At 58.8% G+C, this 21854-nt stretch overlaps 1 protein-coding gene across 6 annotated transcripts in view; it reads right to left on the minus strand.

The window, feature by feature from the left end:
* ESPN (espin) overlaps positions 1–21478 on the minus strand; it is a 36521-nt gene extending 15043 nt beyond the window's left edge. For 5 of the 6 annotated variants that reach the window (XM_054441488.1, XM_054441482.1, XM_054441473.1 and 2 more), the window contains exons 1-7: positions 21001–21478; positions 17834–18027; positions 5462–5648; positions 5114–5296; positions 4857–4988; positions 1256–1457; positions 18–289 (exon numbers count right to left, since the gene is read on the minus strand). In XM_054441488.1, the coding sequence (XP_054297463.1) occupies positions 18–289; positions 1256–1457; positions 4857–4988; positions 5114–5296; positions 5462–5648; positions 17834–18027; positions 21001–21294 (1464 nt within the window). In that variant the 5' untranslated portion in view covers positions 21295–21478. The remainder of the gene's footprint in view (positions 1–17; positions 290–1255; positions 1458–4856; positions 4989–5113; positions 5297–5461; positions 5649–17833; positions 18028–21000) is intronic. The other variant, XM_054441462.1, reaches the window with a different exon arrangement.
* Positions 21479–21854: the final 376 nt, after the last annotated feature.

A 21854-nucleotide genomic window follows, 5' to 3' on the forward strand; every position in this document is an offset into this window, starting at 1 on the left:
GGGTGAGGGCTCGCTACCTCCTTCTTGAGGGCCTGTGTCTCCACGTGGCGGAGTTTGTTCTTGGTCTGCATGTAGATGTCAGCTGCCTGTGGTCCCACAGGAGGCTTGGGAGCTGGGTAGCCAGGTGGGGGTGGGGGCAGTTGGGTGCCTGGGCGTGGGGGTGGCGGGGGGAAGCTGGGTGGGGGTGGTGGGGGTGTGGGCTTCCCAATCGTGCCCCGAGGCAGGCCCGGCTCCGGGTTCAGCATGTCCATGTAGCTCTGTGTGTCTGCAGCTCTAGTGCTGGAAAGCCCTGGGGAAGCAGAGGGAAGGGCCAGATTTGGGAGCATGCAGACAGGCTGTCCCCCAAGACTGAGACTCTCCACCACCTGGAAACAACTTGCCGAGGGCCACGGTGGGCTCTGGGCACCACTTGGTACACCTGCTGTGGCCCCTGGTGGTGCTGGGCTTCCCCTCCCTGGCCCTGCCCTGCCCCAGCCCAGCACTTATTGGGGGAAGACCAGGCACTCCGGTTTGGAGGGGAAGCACTGGAGGCTTTGGTGTGTCTAGAGGGCAGGGTCACCTGGAAGGGGAGGGTCTACTCCTTGGGAGTACGGATGGCCACATCCAATCTTTGCAGGGCACTCCTGCCAGGTCTGGAGGCCACCATCTGGCGGCGTGAAGCAGGCATTGCAAGTGAACAGACGCCCATGCTCAGGGCATGGTCAGGGTGTGTGTACACACAAGCCTGCAGTCTGCCAAGGCAATTGTGCACTTGTGTATGCTTGAGTGTGTACGCATTTGTGCACATGCTTCTTTGTATTGATGAATGTGTGTGCACTGCTCTGTGGACATGGTTGTGTGTGCATATCTGTAGTATGGAAATAGGGCATTGTGTGCTTGTGTGTAAGGTGGGTGTGTGCAGATATTAGCATGGCTCTGTATGTGTGTTCATATCTGTATGCTGTATGTACACATGTACAAGTGTGTGCTTTTGTGTGTGAGTAGCTAAGAATAATGAATGGTGGGCAGCACACGTGGATTTTGTGGGTGGGGAGAGTACATGTGGATGTACATGTATGTTTGTGATGAGCACACACAAGTATGAGTGACATCTGTCTCTCACCAGAAAGGGTGTCGCCTCCCCATGTTTAAGAGCAAGTGATGAGGGTAGTGTCCGATATTGGCTGTGGCAGGGCGGCCCAAGGCCAACCCTCACAGCCCAGCAGTCTGGTTTCAGTCTGCTCTCCCTCCCCGTCTTCCTCCTGGGCACACTCACCACGTGGAGGGTGCTGGCCCTTGATGCTGGAGTGGCTGGAGGAGCAGGAGTCGTAGTTGGAGAGGGTGCTGGTAGGTGAGCTGAGGTCAAAGTTCAGCGGCTGGACCGACACCGTGGTGTTGGGTGAGGACATGCCTGAATCCGGCTGCTTCGCCTCCAGCTCCGCGGATGGATCCCGGGAGAGCACGCGGTGCTCCACGCTCTGAAGGGGCGGCAGGGAGGCCATGAAGGCAACCGCACCCCAAGATGCGTTGCTCTCCAGGCCAGGGTCCTACTCAGCCATGCCTTCGCTGTGGGATCTTGGCCAAGCCACACCGCTCTCTGGGGTCTCTTCTCCATCACTAGAGGGTCTCTCAGGTTCCTCCAGGTTAAGATTCAAGCCCAGCCCCGCCAGGCAGCAGGACCCAGGTTCCTGGGAAACTCCCTCCCCTGGCTCCTCCCTGATTAGGAGGGTGGAGAGATCGATGAGGAGGGGGCCTTGAGCTGCACCCCAAGGGGAGAACTGCCAGGAGATCGGCCTTCTCCCTCACGGATCGGCAGAGGCTCCATGGGGAGGGGCACAGCACAGGCCCATCCCTAGTTACCTGGCTGGCAAGCCGGCTCTCCTTGCCGGACCTGGGGCCTGGGGCAGACTCCCAACACCAGCCCGGCCTCTCCTGATGGGGCCCTTGGGGTAAGGGTGGGGCCTGGATGGCCAGCTGAGCAGTGATGGGCAGCCAGAGCTCAGGCTGCCAGGCCTGCCACTCTCCCGCCCTGCCCGGTCTGTGCGTCTGACCACAGGCCTGTCCCCTCCCAGTGCAGAGGGGGCTGTGGTGGGGGCCCTGCTTACATTGCCCATGCTGCCCCTGCTGCCGGCAAGCCCGCTTGCTCCGCTGCCTCCTGCCCAGGCCTGCTCCTCCTTGCCCCGTGCCCCCTCCCTGCCTAGGAAGTGTCACAGGCCCCCTGGGAGAGAGAGGCAGGCCTGGCACCAGGTAACGGCTCAGCGGCCGCGCTCATTGGCCCCGTAATTAGGGGCTCTGCAGGAGTGTTTGCCTTTTCTGGGCCAGCGTCTTCTGTGGCTTGGATCTGTCCCTGCTGCAGCTGGGCCTGCTTGGGTGAGGGGACCAGGGCACACACACCCCACCCATTTCAGGGCACCAGGCCCTGCTGCCTACCGCAGGAGTCAGGGGAGCCATAGGAGGTGGCGTGGGCAGCACCCGAAGGTGCTCTTTACCTGGCCAACAGCAGTGGGTGCTGAGGGCACCAAGCCCTGACCCCTGTAGGCAGCAGATAAGAGGCTGGGCCACAGCAGGTGTACTGCACCTGGCCTGAGCCACCCAGCTCTGCAGTCTGGGACAGTGGCTTCAGACTTCCCCTCCCTGACTTACTAGCTATTTCAGGCGAGTCACCTACGCTTTTTGTGCCTAAGTTTCTTTATCTGCAAATGGGGATAACAGCACTACTTGCTCTGCTGAGCTCCAGGACATGGCGTCCAGTAAATGCCATATTGTCAACTTTTTTTTTTTTTTTAAACAGAGTTTCATTCTTCCCGCCCAGGCTGGAGTGCAGTGGTGCGGTCTCGGCTCACTGCAGCCTCCACCTCCTGGGTTCAAGCAATTCTTCTGCCTCAGCCTCCCAAGTAGTTGGAATTACAGGCACCCGCCACCACACCCAGCTAATTTTTGTATTTTTAGTAGAGATGGGGTTTCATCATGTTGACCAGGCTGGTCTCGAACCCTGACTTCAGGTGATCCACCCACCGCCTCAGTTTCCCAAAGTGCAGGCATGAGCCACCACACCTGGCCTGTCAATTTTTTTTTTTTTTTTTTTTTTTTTTGAGACAGTGTCTTGCTCTGTTGCCCAGGCTGGAGTGCAGTGGCGTGATCTCGGCTCACTGCAACCTCCGCCTCCCGAGTTCAAGCGATTCTCCTGCCTCAGCCTCCCAAGTAGCTGGGACTACAGGCACCCACCACCATGCCCAGCTAATTTTTATATTTTTAATAGAGATGGGGTTTCACCATGTTGGCCAGAATGGTCTCGATCTCTTGACATTGTGATCTGCCCTCCTTGGCCTCCCAAAGTGCTAGGATTGATTACAGGTGTCAGCCACCGCGCCCTGCCTTTTTTTTTTTTTTAGACGGAGTTTTGCTCTGTCACCAGGCTGGAGTGCAGTGGCGTGATCTTGGCTTACTGCAACCTCCGTCTCCTGGGTTCAAGCGATTCTCCTGCCTCAGCCTCCCGAGTAGCTGGGACTACAGGCGTGTGCTACCACACCTGGCTAAATTTTTTTTGTATTTTTAGTAGAGACGGGGTTTCACCATGTTGGCCAGGATGGTCTCGATCTACTGACCTCATGATCTGCCTGCCTTTGCCTCCCAAAGTGCTGGGATTACAGGCATGAGCCACTGCACCCGGCCAACTATTTTTTTAATGTACTGTGAAGAGTAACTGATATTACACCTTTAAGGCACTCGGCAGGGTAACTGCCTAAGTCAGAATCCAATGAATAGTGTTTGCTGTCCTATGATCGCTAGCAGCTGCATCCAGAGAGGCCCTCAGGTGCCACCCCCCACGGTCCCTCAACAGAGTCACAGACTCTCTTAACTGAAGGGGACCCACCATTGATGCAGAAATGCCCTTCCCAGTGTCCACCCCTGCTTATATACCCTAGTGACAGAGTGCTCACTACCTGCTGGGCCATTCATTCTCTTCCAGAGACTCTTTCTCAGGGGGAAGTTCATCCTCAGGCCTGCCTGCAGCCTCTAGCCTCTGGGCCTTGCTGTGTTCTGCAGCCCCCAGAGCCAGGACCATCCCCCTGTGCTGGGAGGGAGGGCAGATGGACAGACAGTGCTCAGGGCACAGACCATCTGCCTTCTTCCCTCCGGGCCTCATTTCACAGCCCCTCCATGGCCAGGCTGCCCCATGGAGTTGGTCCGCATCCTTTTAGGGTTGGCTGCGAGGCCCACTCTCTTTGCTGCCTATTGCCTCAAAGCAGGCATTGTACCAGATGGTGCAGAGTCCTGCACTTGGAGACATCCACAGCTGAGTTCAAGTCCCATTGGATCACTTCATGGCTGTCTCACCATAATAACATAATTTAAAAAGAGTGGCGTGGGTTTCCAGTTATGACCCAGCCATGAAGTCAGCAAATGTATGGTGCAGGGGCTGAGAGGTGGCTCCTGGCCAGGCCATCAAGGTAGGTTCTCCACTCTACCACTTACTGGTGATGCCATCTTGGTGCCCCACAGACCCACTTTATCCGTATGTGGAACGGGACACTTACACTCTTTTCCGCAGAGAGTGGCTGTGAGTTATACCCAAGCTAATGTCTATGGATAGGTGAATGAGCCTGCCTGTTCCCAGTGGGGCCTGGTCTTGTGATTTCTCCAGCCTTACCCCGTGGGGTGACTCTGTTCTTCCCTGTTCTCTTTCCGTTAACCTTTGTGCCTCTAATCCCTCAGTCCCCAGTAGGCAGTGGTTCTGGACTGAGAGGTCGTGTGGGGTAGCGGGCTTCACGTCCCTGAACCTCAGCTTCCTCCTTGGTAAAAGGGGTGACGACACCCACCACTGGGGTGGAGGGGCGAGAAGAGAGAATGCGACAGGAGCAGCCCAGGGATCGTACCAGGTTCTCCACCGTGCGCAGGTAGCGGGTGCAGTGGCTGTGGCCGTTGAAGTCCGACAGGTCGGCGGCCGTGTACCCGTCGCGGTCGCGGACGTCCAGCTCCGCGCCGTTCACTACCAGGATCTGGCAGCACTGCGGGGGCACGTAGTGAGGACCCGGTCGCGGCCGCGAGCTGGGACCCCCGCGCCCGGGCAGGGCCGTGCTGAGAGCGCGGTGCCAGCAGAGGGCGCGCGCCCCCACCCCGGGCCCGCGCTGACCTCTAGCTCCCCGTTCTCAGCGGCGTCGTGCAGCGGCGTCCCGCCCCACAGGTCAGCCGAGATCTCCCCGCCGTGCAGCAGCAGCCAGCTGAGCACCTTGGTGTGGCCGCGGCTCGCCGCGAAGTGCATGGCGGTGGCGCCGTCTTTGTCCTGCTCGGACAGGCTCACGTCGGTGCAGCTCACCTGGGCGGGAGCGGCGGGGAGAGAGGGGCGGGGGCTGGGCGCCAGGCCCCTGCAGGCCCCGCCCCCGGTCCCCCGCCCCACCCCTTGACGGCCCCGCTCCCTCCACTCCCCGCCCTGCCGGCTCCGCCCCGCCTCCCCTCCTCCCCGCCCGGGCCCGGAGCTCACCAACCACACGATGACCGGGCTGTGGCCCATCTGCGCCGCGGCGTGCAGCGGGGTCATGCCGTCGTGGGCGCGCGCGTGCGGGTCTGCGCCGCATTCCTGCACCAGGTACTGCGTCACCTCCAGGTGGCCCTCCTGGCACGCCAGGTACAGGGGCGTGGCACCGTTCTTGGTTTGGGCATTCACTCCCCTGCGGAGACACAACGCCCACCGTGGGCTTTCAGCGCCTCACCCCCTCCGAGGCCTCCTTACCCGCCCCCATCCCCTCCCGGGGAGCCCTGGACGGCAGGGAGAGTGGGTGGGAGAGGGCCCTGTCACCGGCCCGCTGCTGCCCGGGGGGCTCCCCCTGGACTGAGTCCTGAGCCAACCTCCCTCAGAGGTCCCTGAGGGCGTCCCACCCAGCACTGCCCTGCCCTCAGTCCTACTTTTTTTTTTTTTTTTTTTTTTTTTTTTGAGAAGAAGTCTATCTCTGTTGCCCAGGCTGGAGTGCAGTGGCTCGATCTTGGCTCACTGCAACCTCTGCCTCCCGGGTTCATGCGATTCTTCTGCCTCAGCCTCCTGAGTAGCTGGGATTACAGGCATGTGCCACCACGCCCCGCTAATTTTTTGTATTTTTAGTAGAGACGGGGTTTCACCATGTTGACCAAGCTGGTCTCGAACTCCTGACCTCGTGATCCGCCCATCTCAGCCTCCCAAAGTGCTGGGATTACAGGCTTGAGCCACCGCGCCCAGGCTCAGTCCCACTTTTTAACCGAGGTCTACAAAGATGTAGTGAGCTGGCCTCTCCTCCCCTCTCACCCACTGTCACCATGAGTCACCACACCTGCTGTGTCTGACCTCTATCCCTTTCATTGTGTGCCCCCTCCATCTGGAATGTCCTTCCATCCTCCTCCCTCTTGAGGACTCAGTACCCATCCCTCCTCCATGAGGGCCACCCTGAGTTATTTCCCCCTTGCTGGCCTCCCCCCACACTGCCCAGGGCCACTTGAGCATGACCTGTCATGCTTGGTTGACCATAACTGATTTTGACCTTTGCCTCCCCCAGAAGACTGAGTACCCAGAGGGCAGGGTGGTAAGGGTTGCCAGACAAAATGCAGTTCACACAATTCAATCTGAATTTCGGATAAACAGATAATGCTTTAGTATTCTATATCCCAAATATTGCATGGGACATACTTATACTAAAGTACAGCTTGTTTATCTGAGATTCAAAGCTAGTCAAACGTCCTAGGTTTGGTTGTTGCTGTTTTTGTTAATCTGGCTGCCCTCGGGATGTCCACTATGTACTGAATGCTTCTGCTGTGCTAGCTCTGGGCTGTGGCAGTAGCAAGCAGGTTCTTCTTTTTTATTTTTATTTTTGAGACGGAGTCTTGCTCTGTCATCCAGGCTGGAATGCAATGGCGCAATCTCAGCTCACTGCAACCTCTGCCTCCTGGGTTCAAGCCATTCTCCTGCCTCAGCCTCCCAAGCAGCTGGGACTACAGTCATGTGCCACCACGCCTGGCTAATTTTTGTATTTTTAGTAGAAATACAGTTTCGCCATCTTGGCCAGGCTGGTCTTGAACTCCTGAGCTTAAGTGATCTGCCCTTCTCGGCCTCCCAAAGTGCTGGGATTACAGGTGTGAGCCACCGCGTCCGGCCCTCAACTATTACTGTGACCATCAACTGAGATTACACTGGTAAGGCACCTAGCAGGGGACCTGCCAGAATCAGAATTCAATCAATGGTGCAGCTGCAGCTGGGGAGGCTCACAGGTGGGGCTGGGACTCTGTGCCATCACCCATAGTCCCACAACAGAGGCACAGACTCAGCTCTCTCCTGGGTCACACAGCTGGTAAGTGGCATTTGAACACCCATCTGTCTCTGCATGCAGGGCCTGGCCGGCAATATGGCCATGCAGGGAGTGAAGAGCTGGAATGTGTCTCAGGGGCTTCTCCTAGGGCCTAGCTTTCGGCTGTCACTGTCCCTTATCCTTGCTCTCCCAGCCCAGAGGGGGCCTTTGAGCTGCGCCACAGTCTTGCTTCTTGTCTCTTTGTGTTCCCAAACCCATCCATGAAATGGGGGCAACAGTTGTCATCCTGACCTTGTGCGGAGTGCCTGAGAAGTGCTTGCAGAGCCCTGAGCACAGGCCTGGTGCCTGGCGCACAGCCATTGCTGAACTTTAGGATCCTTCCCTGTGCCTGGGAAGACCAGCCACCAGGAGGGTCTATGGCTGGCCTGGTGTGTCCAGGTGACCAGCCAGGGTGCAGTTACCACCGAAGGACACTAGGTGGAGCCACAACCTACCCCCCCAGACCCAGGAGAAGCTCCAGGTTGGGGGCCGCGACCTATTGGGTTCCAATTCACCTTTTGTGCTCAGGAGGCCAATTCTTCACAGGACTTCACATCCTGCCCGTCTACCTCTCCCAGTGTTTCACCCCCTAGATCAACCACATGCCTATCAACGTGCACCAGGCTACCCCCCTTTGCCCATCCATCCTGTTGTTCCCAACACAACTTAGCCCCTCTTCTGACCCCTGTCACATGTGCCCTCTTCCTCCCTCTCACACACATCCTGAGACTCTCCCAGCTGGCATCTCCCTGTCCCTAAAGCCCTGGTTCTCTGTCCACTTCCTTGACTCCTGAGACCCCAAGGCTGTCTGCAGCCCCCATGGACCTCCACTCACTGATTTCTCCTCCATCCCCACTCCCTAGACACAAGGCTGCCATTTGCTGGGGCTGATGCTGAGCCTGGCACTTCATGATGGTGCGGGGAGCAGGCACCATGCCTGGTGATCCAGAGGGGGTCCCGTCGACACAGATGAGGGAGACAGAAGACTCAGCTACGTATCTATCTTCAGAAACATGCTGGCTCGTGGCTGCTAGCCTCCACACCCCAGGGCCAGCGTCACCCCCATGCACACTCACATGCTGGTGCATCGGGAACAGGCTGTTTAATATTTCATGACCGACACTCAGCGGCCTAAATTATTCACCCCGTAACCAAGGCACAGTGAGTGCTGGGGTCTTGGGGATCAGAGGCTGGTGGGGGCCCACTGGGTTCTTTCTGTAGAGGCCCACGGCGGTCTGCACAGCTGGTGGGGGGCCAGACCTGCAGTGAGCTCTGCTCTCCCAGCACCCCCCACTTGGCAGAGATCCATGACCCAGGGGTGCCCAGCCAGCTGGAGAAGGTCTGAGAAGCTGGCACCAAGCAGGATCTGAGCAGCAGGGGGCAGTGGTACCCACAGCCTCCTGCAGGGCCGCTGGCTGGCACTCCCAGTCCAAGTTCCTGGCACAGAATGAGCCCTCAGTAAGTGCTGGAGCTCATCACCATTCTTATTAGTATTTCACCATCTGCACTCATGTACCCCATTATGGAGTCAAAGCCTCCAGCTTGGAATACCCCAAAACATGGGACAGATACACTGATGGGCTGGGTGGGAGGGGATCTTGGCTCAACATCCCCTTCCACTTTGGCCTGAGGACAAGAAGAACAATGGGCACTCTCACAGTCACTGGGGAGTATTACAAATATATGGATGAGCATAAGGACCAAAATGAAATTCCCATCACACACTTGGAATCCAAGCACCTTGGGAGGCCAAAGCAGGAGGACTGCCTGAGCCTAGGAGTTCGAGACCAGCCCGGGCAACATAGAGAGACCCCCGTCTCTACAAACAATACAAAAATGAGCCAGGTGTGTTGGTGCACACCTGTAGTCCCAGCCACTCAGGAGGCTGAGGAGGGAGGATCACTTGAGTCCAGGAAGTTGAGGCTGCAGGGAACTATGATCATACCACTGCACTCCAGCCTGGGTGTCAGAGCAAGATCCTGTCTCTAAAATAAATAAATAAATAAATAAATAAATAAGAAAATAAAATTTCCATCACTGGAGAGAGGAATTAATAAAAGTAATAATAGTAAATAATAATAATAGTGATAGCAGCCACCATTTACTGAATGATTACTCTGTCTCAAGCACTGTGATGAGTTCTCTCAGCTGGTCCTTGTAACAACCCCACAGGACAGGTGTTAGCATTGTTCTCCTGGTACAGATGAGGAAACTGAGGCACAGAGAGCTAAGATCACTCTGTGAGAAAGAGGCAGAGCCCTGATTTGAGGCTGCATCTGATGCAGAGCCTGCTTCTGACTCCAAATGTGCCATGTCTACACCCCTTCTGCTCTTGGTCGGTCTGTCCCTCTGCCTCCCTCGTTCCCACTGCACAGACCACTGCCCTTCCCCACAGACCTCACTGCTGGGAACTCAGGAACACTCTTTGCCAGCTGCTGGGGCACAGCCCTGCAGGAGGACCTGGCTTGAGTCCCGTGTCTTTGAGCTGTGCCACAGTCTTGCTTCTTGTCTCTCTGTGTTCCCAAACCCATCCATGAAATGGGGGCAACAGTTGTCATCCTGACCTTGTGCAGAGGGCCTGAGAAGTGCTTGCAGAGCCCTGAGCACAGGCCTGGTGCCTGGCGCACAGCCATTGCTGAACTTTTGGATCCTTCCCTGTGCCTGGGAGGACCAGCCACCAGGAGGGTCTATGGCTGGCCTGGTGTGTCCAGGTCCTGCCAAGTATGGGCCAGGCTGGGCTTCATTTCTGCTGTGGGGAACACTACCTAGAGGGGAGAGGATGGGTCTTGGGGGAGACCTCTGACTCCCAGACCCCTGCCAGCTCTAGCCCTGACCACAGTGACAGCTGTAGAAAAGTGCTCCCAGACCAAGCCCTTGCCCTTTGTCCTGGCTTTGACCCAAACCCTCTTTGTAGGTCAGAGACTCCCTGGCGATGATCATATAAATCATGATTTGTTTTCTTTCTCCTGGGAACAAAGATGCTATGGATGAATTGTAACTATTCATTAAGTCACCTCTGATTACACAAAAGAAACATGGGTCGCCCGTGTGGGCTGTGGGAATCTCCAGCGGAGACTGGTGCCAGCTGACTGCCAGTGCTGCCGCAGGGAGTGAGCTGCCCATGGAGCCAGACTCGGGCTGAAGAATGATTCCCGCGGCCCTCCCCACTGCCAGTAATGCCTCCCCAAAGGGAGGCCAGGAAGAGGCTGTCCCTCCGAGGATCAGTCCAGCTGCGGCCTGTGACTGCTTTGAATTGAAATTCACGGAGCCTTTGTTGGCTCTACGGCTCTCGGTGTCCTCCAGTCAAACTTCCTGGCCTGTGTTAAAAGATTCCCAAGTAGGCCTGGCCCAGGGAAGAAATGCAGCCCTGATTTGAGAAAGGTTCTACACCCCAGCCCATCAGCTAGCATGGAATAGTTCCAGAAGCCTACAGTTGCCTGCAACTCTCCCAGCCTCCCAGGTCTTCCTCTTGGCCCCTAATTAGGCCAAATTTGACCCCACCTGAGGCCTCTACACCTCCCCACATCACTGCCAGTTACATCACGGCAGGGCTGCGAGGCCGACCGTCTTTTCATTAGGGTCTCAGCTCTCCTCTCCTCAAAGACGCCTGGCTTCCCTGACCCCTCAACTTAAAGAACCATCCCCATCACTTCCTACCAAACTGCTCATTTCACTACACAGCACTTGTCACTCCTGAATTATCTTGTCCTCCTATTCCTCAGACCCATATACACACGTGGATAGAAGAATGTGTGGCTGACGTGATGACGGGCCGGGCAGTTGGGTGCACCCAGTTGCTGTTTGTTGAATGAATAAATATGAGAAGGGACATCCAGGCCAGGAGTAGGGGATGTCTCTTCACTCATGGTCGCAGCCTGGTAGGGCAGGTTAGGTCCACTTGCCAGGTAGGCTCGGGGATGCTCAGAGGGGAGTTTTGTCTAGGGTCACATGCGATGAGCTGTCGGCAGAGTGGACAAGTCCCTGGGATTCCACACCCCGCTCATTCAGCAGACGTTTACTGGAGTCAGGCTCTGGGCATACAGAGCTGGGAAGACAAAGCCCCTGGCCTCATTAGTCAGGGACAGATAGGATGAAAACACACATCTGTCTGTGTGATGCAGGGCCTGGCCGGAAATCAGCACGAAGGGAGTGAAGAGACGGAATGTGTTTCAGGGGCTTCTCCTAGGGGTTAGCTTTCGGCTGTCACGCAGGATGCACACAGAACGCAAAGCCAGGCAACCATAGGGCACCTAGGAGGCCAAGTACAGTGGCTCATGCCTGTAATCCCAGCACTTTGGGAGGCCGAGGCAGGCGGATCACCTGAGTTCAGGAGTTTGAGACCAGCCTGGCCAACATGGTGAAACCCCCATCTCTACTAATAATACAAAAATTAGCCGGGTGTGGTGCCCTATGCACCTATAATCCCGGCTACTTGGTAGGCTAAGGCAGGAGAATCACCTGAACCTGGGAGGTGGAGGTTGCAGTGAGCCACGCCACTGCACTCCAGCCTGGGCGACAGAGCGAGACTCAAGTCTCAAAGAAAAAGGGCAGCAGGGAACAAGGCCAGTGGGAGAGTGAGTGGGCATCATGGGCGCGGGTGACAATTTCAGCGAGGCTCAGGGTTGGCCTTGCTGAGGTGAGGTCTGCGCAAAGACTTGGAGGAAGGCAGGGAGCAGGTGGGGATCTCTGATCCCTGCAGAGGGATCAGCCTCTGTGAAGGCAGGGGCTCTGGCCTGTTGGAGGGGACCATAGCCCAGAGGAGGGACAGCCTCTGGGCCATTGTAAGGAAGTGGCCAGAAGCCTGTAATGGGACTTGTTCTTTTTTTTTTTTTTTGAAATGGAGTCTTGCTCTGTTGCCCAGGCTGGAATGCAGTGGCACAATCTCAGCTCACTGCAACCGCTGCCTCCTGGGTTCAAGTGATTCTCATGCCTCAGCCTCCCAAGTAGCTGGGACTACAGGCGGGAGCCACCACACCTGGCTAACTTTTTTTCCCCTTGAGATGGAGTCTTGCTCTGTCGCCCAGGCTGGAGTGCAGCGGCATGATCTTAGTTCACTGCAACCTCCGCCTTCCAGGTTCAAGCAATTCTCCTGCCTCAGCCTCCTGAGTAGCTGGGATTACAGACACCCACCACCATGCCCGGCTAATTTTTGTATTTTTTAGTAGAGATGGGGTTTCACCGTATTGGCCGGGCTGGCCTCAAATTCCTGACCTCATGATCCGCCCGCCTCAGCTTCCCAAAGTGCTGGGATTACAGGCATGAGCCACTGCACCAGACCAGGACTTGCGTTGTCTTTTCTTTTCTTTTTCTTTTTTCTTTTTTTTTTTTTGAGATGGAGTCTCACTCTGTTGCCCAGGCTGGAGTGCAGTGGCGCGATCTTGGCTCACTGCAAGCTCCACCTCCCGGGTTCCAGCAATTCTCCTGCCTCAGCCTCCCGAGTAGCTGGGATTACAGGCACGTGCCACCACACCCGGCTAACTTTTGTATCTTTTAGTAGAGACGGGGTTTCTTCATGTTGGCCAGGCTGGTCTCGAACTCCTGACCTCGTGTTCCACCCGCCTCAGCCTCCCAAAGTGCTGGGATTACAGGTGTGAACCACCGCACCCAGCAGGACTTGTGTTTTCAAAGGCTGCGTGTGGACATGGATGGGTGAAGGCTAGGGCCTTTCAGGCTTACTGGGGACTTCCCCTTTTCTGTTCTGTAGTACACAGCCTCACAGAGCCTGGCTGCTCCCATGGCCCAGCTGAGCCCAAGGGGTTCGGGTAGCCCCCACGTGAGGCAGAAAGGGGGTTTCTCAGAAGCCCCGGGACGCCCCAGCAGCGTGCTGCTTACAGAGCCCTTGGGCCCAAGGCTCAGCTCTCCCCCTTAGAAGGGTAGGGCAGGGGCACTAGCCCTGATTAGACGACAGCTGGGACCAGGAGCTGCTGGTGGAGACACGAGATGGTCTCCTGCTGTGAGGAGCTTCTCTGGACTCCACCAGGCCCTTCCTTTCCCAGAGCCTCCATGTGGGTCAGGGGGTCACAGATGGCAGCCACCTCCTCAGTGCGGACACAGGCCCCGTCCCCACGCCCTGCTGCCAGGTGAACTGACAGACACCAAGGGTAGGCCTGGGGCTGGTGATTAAAAAGGAATGAGCCCCCACGGCCTGCGGCAGAATCAGGGGCCCAGTGGGGAAAGGGGCCACCCCAGGCACAGCTTCTAGCCTTCTAAGGGGGAGAGTTGAGCCCTGGGCCCTGGGGCTCTCTAAGCTGAGAGCTGCTGGGGCTTCCCAAGAAACTCCCTTTCTGTCCCAGGTGGGGGCTGCCTAAACTCCTGGGCCGTGGGAGCAGCCAGGCTCCATGAAGCTTTGCACAAAGGAAGGGAAAAGGGGAAGTCTCCAGTGGACTTGAAAGGCCCTGAGTGATTAGGACCTGGACCAGGAATGGGCAAGAGACCCAGAGGGGAGATACAGCCTGCTGAAGGCCACACAGCAAGCCAGTGGTGACCACAGCTGGTGAATCAGCCTCTCTAAAACACCATTTCTGTACCTGTCAGCTCCACGAGGCAGGGAAGCTTGTCTGGTTCACCAGTGTATCATTGGCATTTAGAATATTGCCTGGCACATAGAAGATGCTCAATAAACATTAGTTGAATGAGTCCATCTGTAAAATGGGCTGATTACATAGCTACTGCTCAGGGTGGTTGTGTGGCTCAGATGACACTGGGTGGTGCCAGACCCCTAGAAGATACTCAGCACCAGGTTCTTTTTCTTTTCTTTCCTTCCTTTCTTCCTTTCTTTCATTCGTTCCTCTTTTTTTTTTTCTGACAGAATCTTGCTCTGTTGCCCAGGCTGGAATGCAATAGTATGATCTGGGCTCACTGCAACCTCCGCCTCCCTGGTTCAAGTGATTCTCCTGCCTCAGCCTCCCAAGTAGCTGGGATTACAGGCATGTGCCACCTGTACAGGCATAGTCCGGCCACACGCCCAGCTAATTTTTGTAGTTTTGGTAGAGACGGGGTTTCACCATGTTGGTCAGGCTGGTCTTGAATTCTTGACCTCAGGTGATCCACCTGCCTCGGCCTCCCGAAGTGCTGGGATTACAGGCATGAGCCACCGTATCCAGCCCCAGATACTTTCCAATCCCATTCCAGTCTAGTCTGGTCGGGGGTAGGGGAGGCTTTCGGGGAAGGAGGCACCTGCTGAAGTTGATAAAATCTCTGGGCTAACTGGTTTTCCAGCTTGCTGTGACTGGCAGCACCCACGAGCCCAGGAGAAGAGCCTGGAGCTTCCTCACTCCCCAGCCTGGAAGCTCAAGCCTCAGGGTCCCAGCTGATCCCCAGCTCCCCGACCCCCACAGCCCTGCCCAGCTGCTCGGGCCCTGGGGCAGCCAGAAGCAGGTGTGAGGGGGGCAGAGTGAGCTCCTGGGCTCCAGGACCCTCCTGGGAGGATGGCCACTGGCCTTGGGGCCACCTGCTCTTCGCCCCTCCTCACTCTGCCCTGACTGGGGGTCTGGACCCCTTGTTCCCCTCCATCAGCCACTGGAACTCCTGCCAGGAGGGCCAATCCTCCCAACTCAATCTCCCTGAGATCCAGAGCCTGGGACTTGCCCAGCCCAGCTCCTGCCAGCCTCATGCCTCCCAACTGAGAGATCCCTTTTCTTTTTCTTTTTCTTTTTTTTTCCCCCTTGAGACAGTTTCACTCCTGTTGCCCAGGCTGGAGTGCAATGGCGCAATCTTGGCTCACTGCAACCACTGTCTGCCGGGTTCAAGCGATTCTCCTGCCTCAGCCTCCTGAGTAGCTGGGATTACAGGCATGCGCCACCACGCCCGGCTAATTTTGTATGAGAGATCCCTTTTCTACAAGGGCTCAGAGGGAGGGTCCCATGTGGCAGCAGCCCCTGAGGTCAGTGTGACAAGTCCTCTGCTTCTGGGAAGACTTGGCCCCATGAACGGGATAGATGGGGAGGTGTGGGGGACGTGCAGGACATTCCTGCCATCTCAAGCGCTTTCTATTATAACACCCCAAGGTGTAGCCCTGGAATTAGCTGAGCTTCCCCAAGGCTGTCCAGCCTTCCAGCTCCTCTGCAGTGTGTCACTTCTGTGTCCCGTGGCCACCCACAGCCTCCCTGGGCAGGATCGAGTTTCCCACCAGCAGGTCCAGGAGCCCTTCCTCCCTCAGCGCTCACCCACGCGCCAGCGAGAGAGCTGAGCCTTGTGAATAATTCACAGCGATTCACAGCAGGCCCCAGAGACTCACAAGAGCATGAAGCTGGGCCACCTGGGTCCCCTGATTGGGCCATGTGGCCTGGGGCAGCTCAAGCCTCTGCCCTCCCCAGTTCCCAGCCCTCATATCCACAGCCTCGGTGAGCAGGAATCCCTACCCCCAAGGTAGGAGGTTAAGTGGGTACCCCAGCCCCCAACCCCAATTCCCAGCTGCCCCTCCTGCATGAGCCCAGCCTGGCAACCACACAAAGACACCTTCTTATCAGTCGAGTCACACGCTGCTGTGGGGAACGGAGCCCAAGCCCTCTGTCCACCTCCCTGAGATTCATGGTAACTCCTGGGGGGCTGGCAGCTCATCAGTCCAGGCCATCTGGCCACTGAGTCGGCACCAGCGCCCAATCACACACAGCACCTGGCATGGCCTGGGAGGGGGTCAGGGTCCCCCAGCCCCGGAGCCCTGGAGGGCGTTCCACAGCACAGCCAGTCTTCCTAACACCTGGGATCCAGCTCACGGAGGGATCATGGCTTCTCAGTGAGGAAGGCTCAGGGGCTGGCAGTCCCCACCAGCACTTACAGAAGGCGGGCTCAGCGTCTTCCAGTTCACACTTGGGCCATATTGGTCCCGCCATCAGGGGCACCTGCCCCTCTCAAGACCTGTCCTTCTCCTCTGCTTGAAGTGAGGGGGTGGGACAGGTGCATCAGAATCACCGCTGTGAGGATGGGGACATGTCCCAGGTGTGGCTCCCAGGCCCCAACCTGGAGAGTCTAACTCAGGAATCTGGGACAGCCTCCAAGAGGTGCTGACAGGAGCCAGTTGGAACCCTCTACTCAAGGGTCCCTGGGGCCCTCCTAGTCTAAATCCCACTGACTTTGACATGATCCAAATCCTAGTTTGTTTGGAAGCAGTGAATTCATACCAAAGCGGCCACCAAGAAGGCCTGGCAGGGCTGGTTGTGAAGCGCCGCCTCCTCGGGGTGCCGCCTGTTGGGTCTCCCACTAACCAAACCAGGGAGCCCCTTCTAAGCAAGGATGGAACCAGGCCCAGCTCCCCTGTCCTGGGCCGAGGGGACCACTGGAGCCCAGCCTGGTGGGTCCTAGGGCCACCCTACATCCACGCCAGTGTGTCTGGGCCCAAGAGGCTGCAGCTGTGGCCACCTTGCCACATGGCCATATGGCCAGAACTGGCCTCCAGCTTGCTCCCTGGTGGCCAGGGGCCCTGCAGGCACACCCAGAAACTGACCAGTGGTGTGGACAGGCCAGACCCTCTCATCTCGCCTCCAGCTTGCTCCCTGGTGGCCAGGGGCCCTGCAGGCACACCCAGAAACTGACCAGTGGTGGGGACAGGCCAGACCCTCTCATCTCGCCTCCAGCTTGCTCCCTGGTGGCCAAGGGCCCTGCAGGCACACCCAGAAACTGACCAGTGGTGGGGACAGGCCAGACCCTCTCATCTCGTAGCTGCTCTCGTCCTGAGGCTGGGTCCACATTCACATTTACATCTCAGGCTCCCACTTAGACTAACGAGGGTCACCCATCAGAGAACCCCACTCCCCGCTCAGACCCCTGTGGCATCTGGCACCCTACCCTCTCAGACAGGCCCTGGGCAGCTTTCCCCAGGATCCCTGCCTCCCCAGGCGCACCTAAGACCTGAGTCCCTCCCTCTCTCCCCAAGACTCACACATGCCCCCTGCTCTGTGCGACCCCCCCCCACCCCACCCGGGGGAGCTCCCAGCCCACTCCCCAGGAGGTTTGGGATCCCCATGCTTCCCTTGATAGTAGGAACGGGCTGAGGGGCCACAGGAGATAACGAGATGCCTCTGGATGGCCTCCAGCCAGGGGCTCTGCGGCCAGGAGGTGGGGTGGGGGTCTGGGAGGGGCCTTTCTCCCTTAACTGCCTGGTAACTGATGGGGTTCCCATTCTGCCTGTTTGACCAGGGCCTAGGAGGCGCTCCTGCCCTTGCTGCCCCCGACTCCATCCTGAACAGTCTTGCAAATGAGCACAGCCCGAGCCAGAGAGAGCCCCTGCGGCGGAAGCAGCCCAAGGGGAACAGGTGACCTTGGCCTGTGTGCGCAGCCTCCCAGGTCCAGCTGCGTGCGGCCGGGCAGCTGAGGATGCTGGGAGCACCTGCTTGCAGGGCTCTGGGGGCAGCCCCAGAAGGGGTTTTCCAGGAGGGGAAAATCTCATGTTGAGTGGGAGCCATTTCTCTGGCCTGGCCCTCTGGCCCCAGGATGGCCACTGGAGGGATCATTGCCCTGGAGTGCCAGAGAGGTATGGAAAATCCCAGGCCTCCCCCAAAGCCCTGGCCCAGCCCACCCAGAGGACCCTGTAAGAGGGGTGATCTTACTCAGGGTAGTGCCCGACGAGAAGCCTCAGGGAGGGGAAGTCTCCTTTGGCGGCAGCGTAGTGGATAGGCAGGGCGCCCATGTCTGTGGCCGCGGTGGGGTCCCCACCGCCATGATGCAAGAGCCAGTTCACCACCTCGGGGTGGCCGAAGCGGGCAGCCAGATGCAAGACTGTGGCACCAGAATTGTCTTTGTCCTGTGGGAGGAGAGCCGGTTCAAGTCCTAAAGCCTGTTGTTGCCCCGCCCCTGGCTTGGGCCACTTCCAGACTCCCACAGGCCTGGAAGGTAGCTCTGTGCTCTCTGTCTTCCCTGGAGGGATTGGCCAGGCCTCACTCAGCAATGTTTTTTTTGGGTCAAGCGGATCCTGGGTTTGAGTCCTGCTTCTGTCCTTGGGCAACTAATTGGCCCTCTCTGAACCGTAGCCAATAGGCAGCACCGTGCAGGGCTTTCAGAGGCTGCAGGTCCTGACTGTGAGCTGCCTACACGACAGGCACCTGGCTGTCACAGCAGGAGACTGGCTCCAGGCCCAGGGCCACAGCCCTGACTCCCAGGGGCTCCCGGAATGCCTGAAGGAGTGACACAGGGTTACTGGGCTGAGCAGGGCTGGGAAGGGGGGCTGTGGGGCTGTACCAAGCTAGCATCAGGATTGGGGGTCACCCCCTGCATCCAGCACTTGCCCCCGATCTCTCCACCCTTCCTAGGTGTCATGTGGGACAGAGACCTCCGCCTTGGTGCGCCTCCAGGAACCCAACCTCAGTGCAGAAAACTGGCCCCCTCCCCTCACCAGTGCCCAGCCACAGGAGCAGCCTGTGTTCTTGCCCCTGTGGAGGTGGAAGTTGCTGGGTACTGGTGGGCGGGTCCGGGGCAGTCAGCCAGGGGTGCTAGGTGCAGGCTAGTGGTGGCCTGTGGGAGGGCTTGGACAAAACTCCCCCCAGGGACCTCAGAGCGGGTGGGGCCAGAGGTCTGGGCCCAGAACTGCTGAATGTGTCATCAGTGCACACCCCATTGTGTATGTCTGCTGAGAAAGGGGCTGGAGGGGAGTGCTTACAGGACCTGTGCTGGGAGGAGACTCCCCGGGAACATCTAGACACAGAGGCTGCTGCACTTGGCAGAGTGGGCACTGGTTCGGGAACAGAACAACCTCCCAGCACCAAGCACATAGGATGACAGAGGGGGTGGGCAGGGTCGTGGCTGCAGGAGGCAGTGGACACACTTCACTAGGATCAGGGAGTAAAGCCTCTCTGCCTCGCCTTGCCCAGAGAGAGGGCACTGTGGTTACAGACTGGCAGAGGCAGCAGGAGCTGGCAAGAGACCTCAGGGCCTCAGGAAGCCAAATCACAGTGGGAAGAGAACCTCTGAGGCTCCTGTGAGAAATGCAAGGAAAAGAGGGCACGGAGGGAGCTGGGGGCCCTGGGGCCACTGGTAGGGTCTTCAGGCAGCCTGCAGGGTGGGGCAATGGCCTGGCAGTCCTGCTAAGGAGTCAGGCAGGAAGATGCGGCAGAGAATGTGATGGCCCATAGGAAGCTGAGGACAACACCGAGGCCCCTCCTGTGTGCTAGAAAGCTGGGAGTGGGGGGACCAGAGACTGGTTCAGTCTGTCCCCTCTGAGCCCAAAGGTAGGGACTGGCTAGCGGGCACCCGGGCAGAACTATGGTGAAATGTGACCTAAGCCCCAGCTCCTGAGAAAGGCGCTCCCTTCCTATTGGCCTTGGGGACTGTGGGTCTGAAGCTCCAGGGGTCCCACTGGCTCTGGGCCTCTAAGTGGTGGAAACTGTAAGGAGAGGGCCACGGGCCTCTGGGCTCTGGCCTGTGCCTGTCCAGGCTGTCCAGCTGTCCAGGCCCCAGGAGCCTCATGTGTGGTGGACCACACCCTAAAGCAGCTTATCTCTCTGGGCTGGGCAAGCCCAAGGATCCAGGTCATCCCCCCCACACTTTCTCCCCCCGCAACCAAGCCTGCACAGCCCAGAGGGCAGGAGACTTGATAAGCTGGGCCCAAGGCCACCTGCCTCTCCCAGCTCCTCTGCACTGGCCAGGGAGGCTTCCGGCCAGGGCTGGACACTGGATCAGGGAGGCACGCCACCGCCCAAAAGAGTGGGCATGGGCCCCGTGGCCAGGAAGCCCTGGTAACAGGGCCCACTGAGAGATACCAGGCGGGCCATCTCCCAAGAAGGGTGGGAAGGGGGGCTTGCTATCTGAAGGCAGAAGGTGGGGGTGGCCTGGCCATCTTTGGGGCATAGTAAGCCAGTTTAGAGTTACCCTGACTCCTCCCCTTCCATCTCTAGCTCACCCAGTGGGTCTAACTGGAAAACCAGCTGTGGCTCCTCCCTCCTATGGCTGCCCCCACAACCAGAATTTCATCCAAATCCCCAACCTCGGCCTATGATACTCTCTGGCCTGGCCCTGGCAGCTTTTCCCTTCCTCACCCACTCTGAACATGCTGCCTGAGGCTGGCCCTCTGACACGACAGGAGCGTCCACGCCTCAGGGCTCTGCGCTTCTTGTTCCCTGTGCCTGGAACTGTCCCACCACTGCCTGGCTACCTGCTTCTCGGCAGCCAGGACTCCCCTTGGAGGTCACTGCTCAGAGTGACCAGGTGGGGTCTGGAGGCAGCAAGAATCAGCCTGGGTTGGAGAAGCAGCTGACAGCTTGACAGCACTGATGTCCTGGGGTCAGCCTGGGTTATGGGGAGACCCCCATTTACCACAGCTCATCACACTTCCCCCACACCCTGGCTGGGACACCTGAATCTCAGCCTGGGGTGGGCTGTGGGACTTTGCCCAGCCTCCTTTCAGATCCGGTCCTGGAGGACACGGGCGTCTGGCTCTGCTGCCCAGGCCTCACGTCCCACCCACTCCCAGGACTACAGGATCAGTGCTTTGCTTCTCCCGGTACATACTAGTAACCACAAGCCCCACGGAGGCCCCTCCCTTCTGGCTCCCATCACCCAGGTGCACTTCCAGGGAGCACCCAGGCTCGCCAGGGCATCTGCCCCAGTACTGGCAAGCCGGGGAACCCATTCACCTGAGGGCCTCTGGAAGGAGCTCCGTGCAGGGTTCAGCTGGGCCAGGAGGTGCCAAACCCCACCCATCCTTGAGCCCCGGGGGACTCTGGGCCAGGACTCTCTCCTGAGGAGGAAGCCTCAGTGCCCCTGGCGAACCGCGCGGACCCACCTGCACTCTGCAGCCGCCCTGCGACAGCAGCCACTGCAGGCAGGCGAGGTGGCCGGTGGCGGAGGCGTCGTGGGCCGGTGTGGCGCCGTTGCGGGCGCGGGCCGCGGCGGGGAGGGCGGCTTCCTCCACCAGGAAGCGCAGACAGTGCAGCTTCCCGGCGCGGGCCGCGTGGTGCACGGGCAGCGCGTCCAGCGGGTCGCGCAGCGAGGGCCCCAGGAGGCCTGCGGCGTGCAGCGACCTCAGCACGTCCAGCTCGCCCTGCCGCGCCGCCTGCAGCGCCTGCTCCAGGGCCATGGTGCCGCCTGCGGCGCCGCGACTCCGCACTCAGCGCCTTCCCCAGGACGCCATGCACGTGTCCTTGCGGGCCAGAGGAGCCCGCGGTGCGGCCGTCGGGGATCTGCGGGCCGGGAAGCGGAGCGGCTGTGGGCCCGGCCTCTGCTCCGCGCTGCCTGGCGCTCCGCTCCGCGGCGCTCTAGGACCGGAGCCCGCGGACGCCGGCTTAAGCCTCGGGCCCGCCCCCGCCCCGCCCCGCCCCGCCCCGCAGCCTCTGCCCGAGTTCCCCGCCCGCCCCCGCCGCGCCGCGGGGACACTCGTGTGACTGGAGCAAGGCGCCCAGGGGCTTCTCTCCTAATTTGCTTCACGTAACAGTTGAGACCCCAGAGGGCAGCAAAACTGGGTTCGAATTGGAGAGCCGTCCAGGCACAGACAAATTCATTCATCTGCCCAGTGCCCGCTAACTGCGGTTCCTCCAGGCGCTGGCAACGCAATTCCAGAGGTGATGGGGAGTGATTGTCGGGACCGCGTGGGCGGACAGGGAAAGGTCTCTGAGGAGGTGCCGTGGGGCTGGGTTTGAG

The sequence above is a fragment of the Pongo pygmaeus genome, chromosome 1, assembly GCF_028885625.2.
Source record: "Pongo pygmaeus isolate AG05252 chromosome 1, NHGRI_mPonPyg2-v2.0_pri, whole genome shotgun sequence".
Lineage (NCBI taxonomy): Eukaryota > Metazoa > Chordata > Mammalia > Primates > Hominidae > Pongo > Pongo pygmaeus.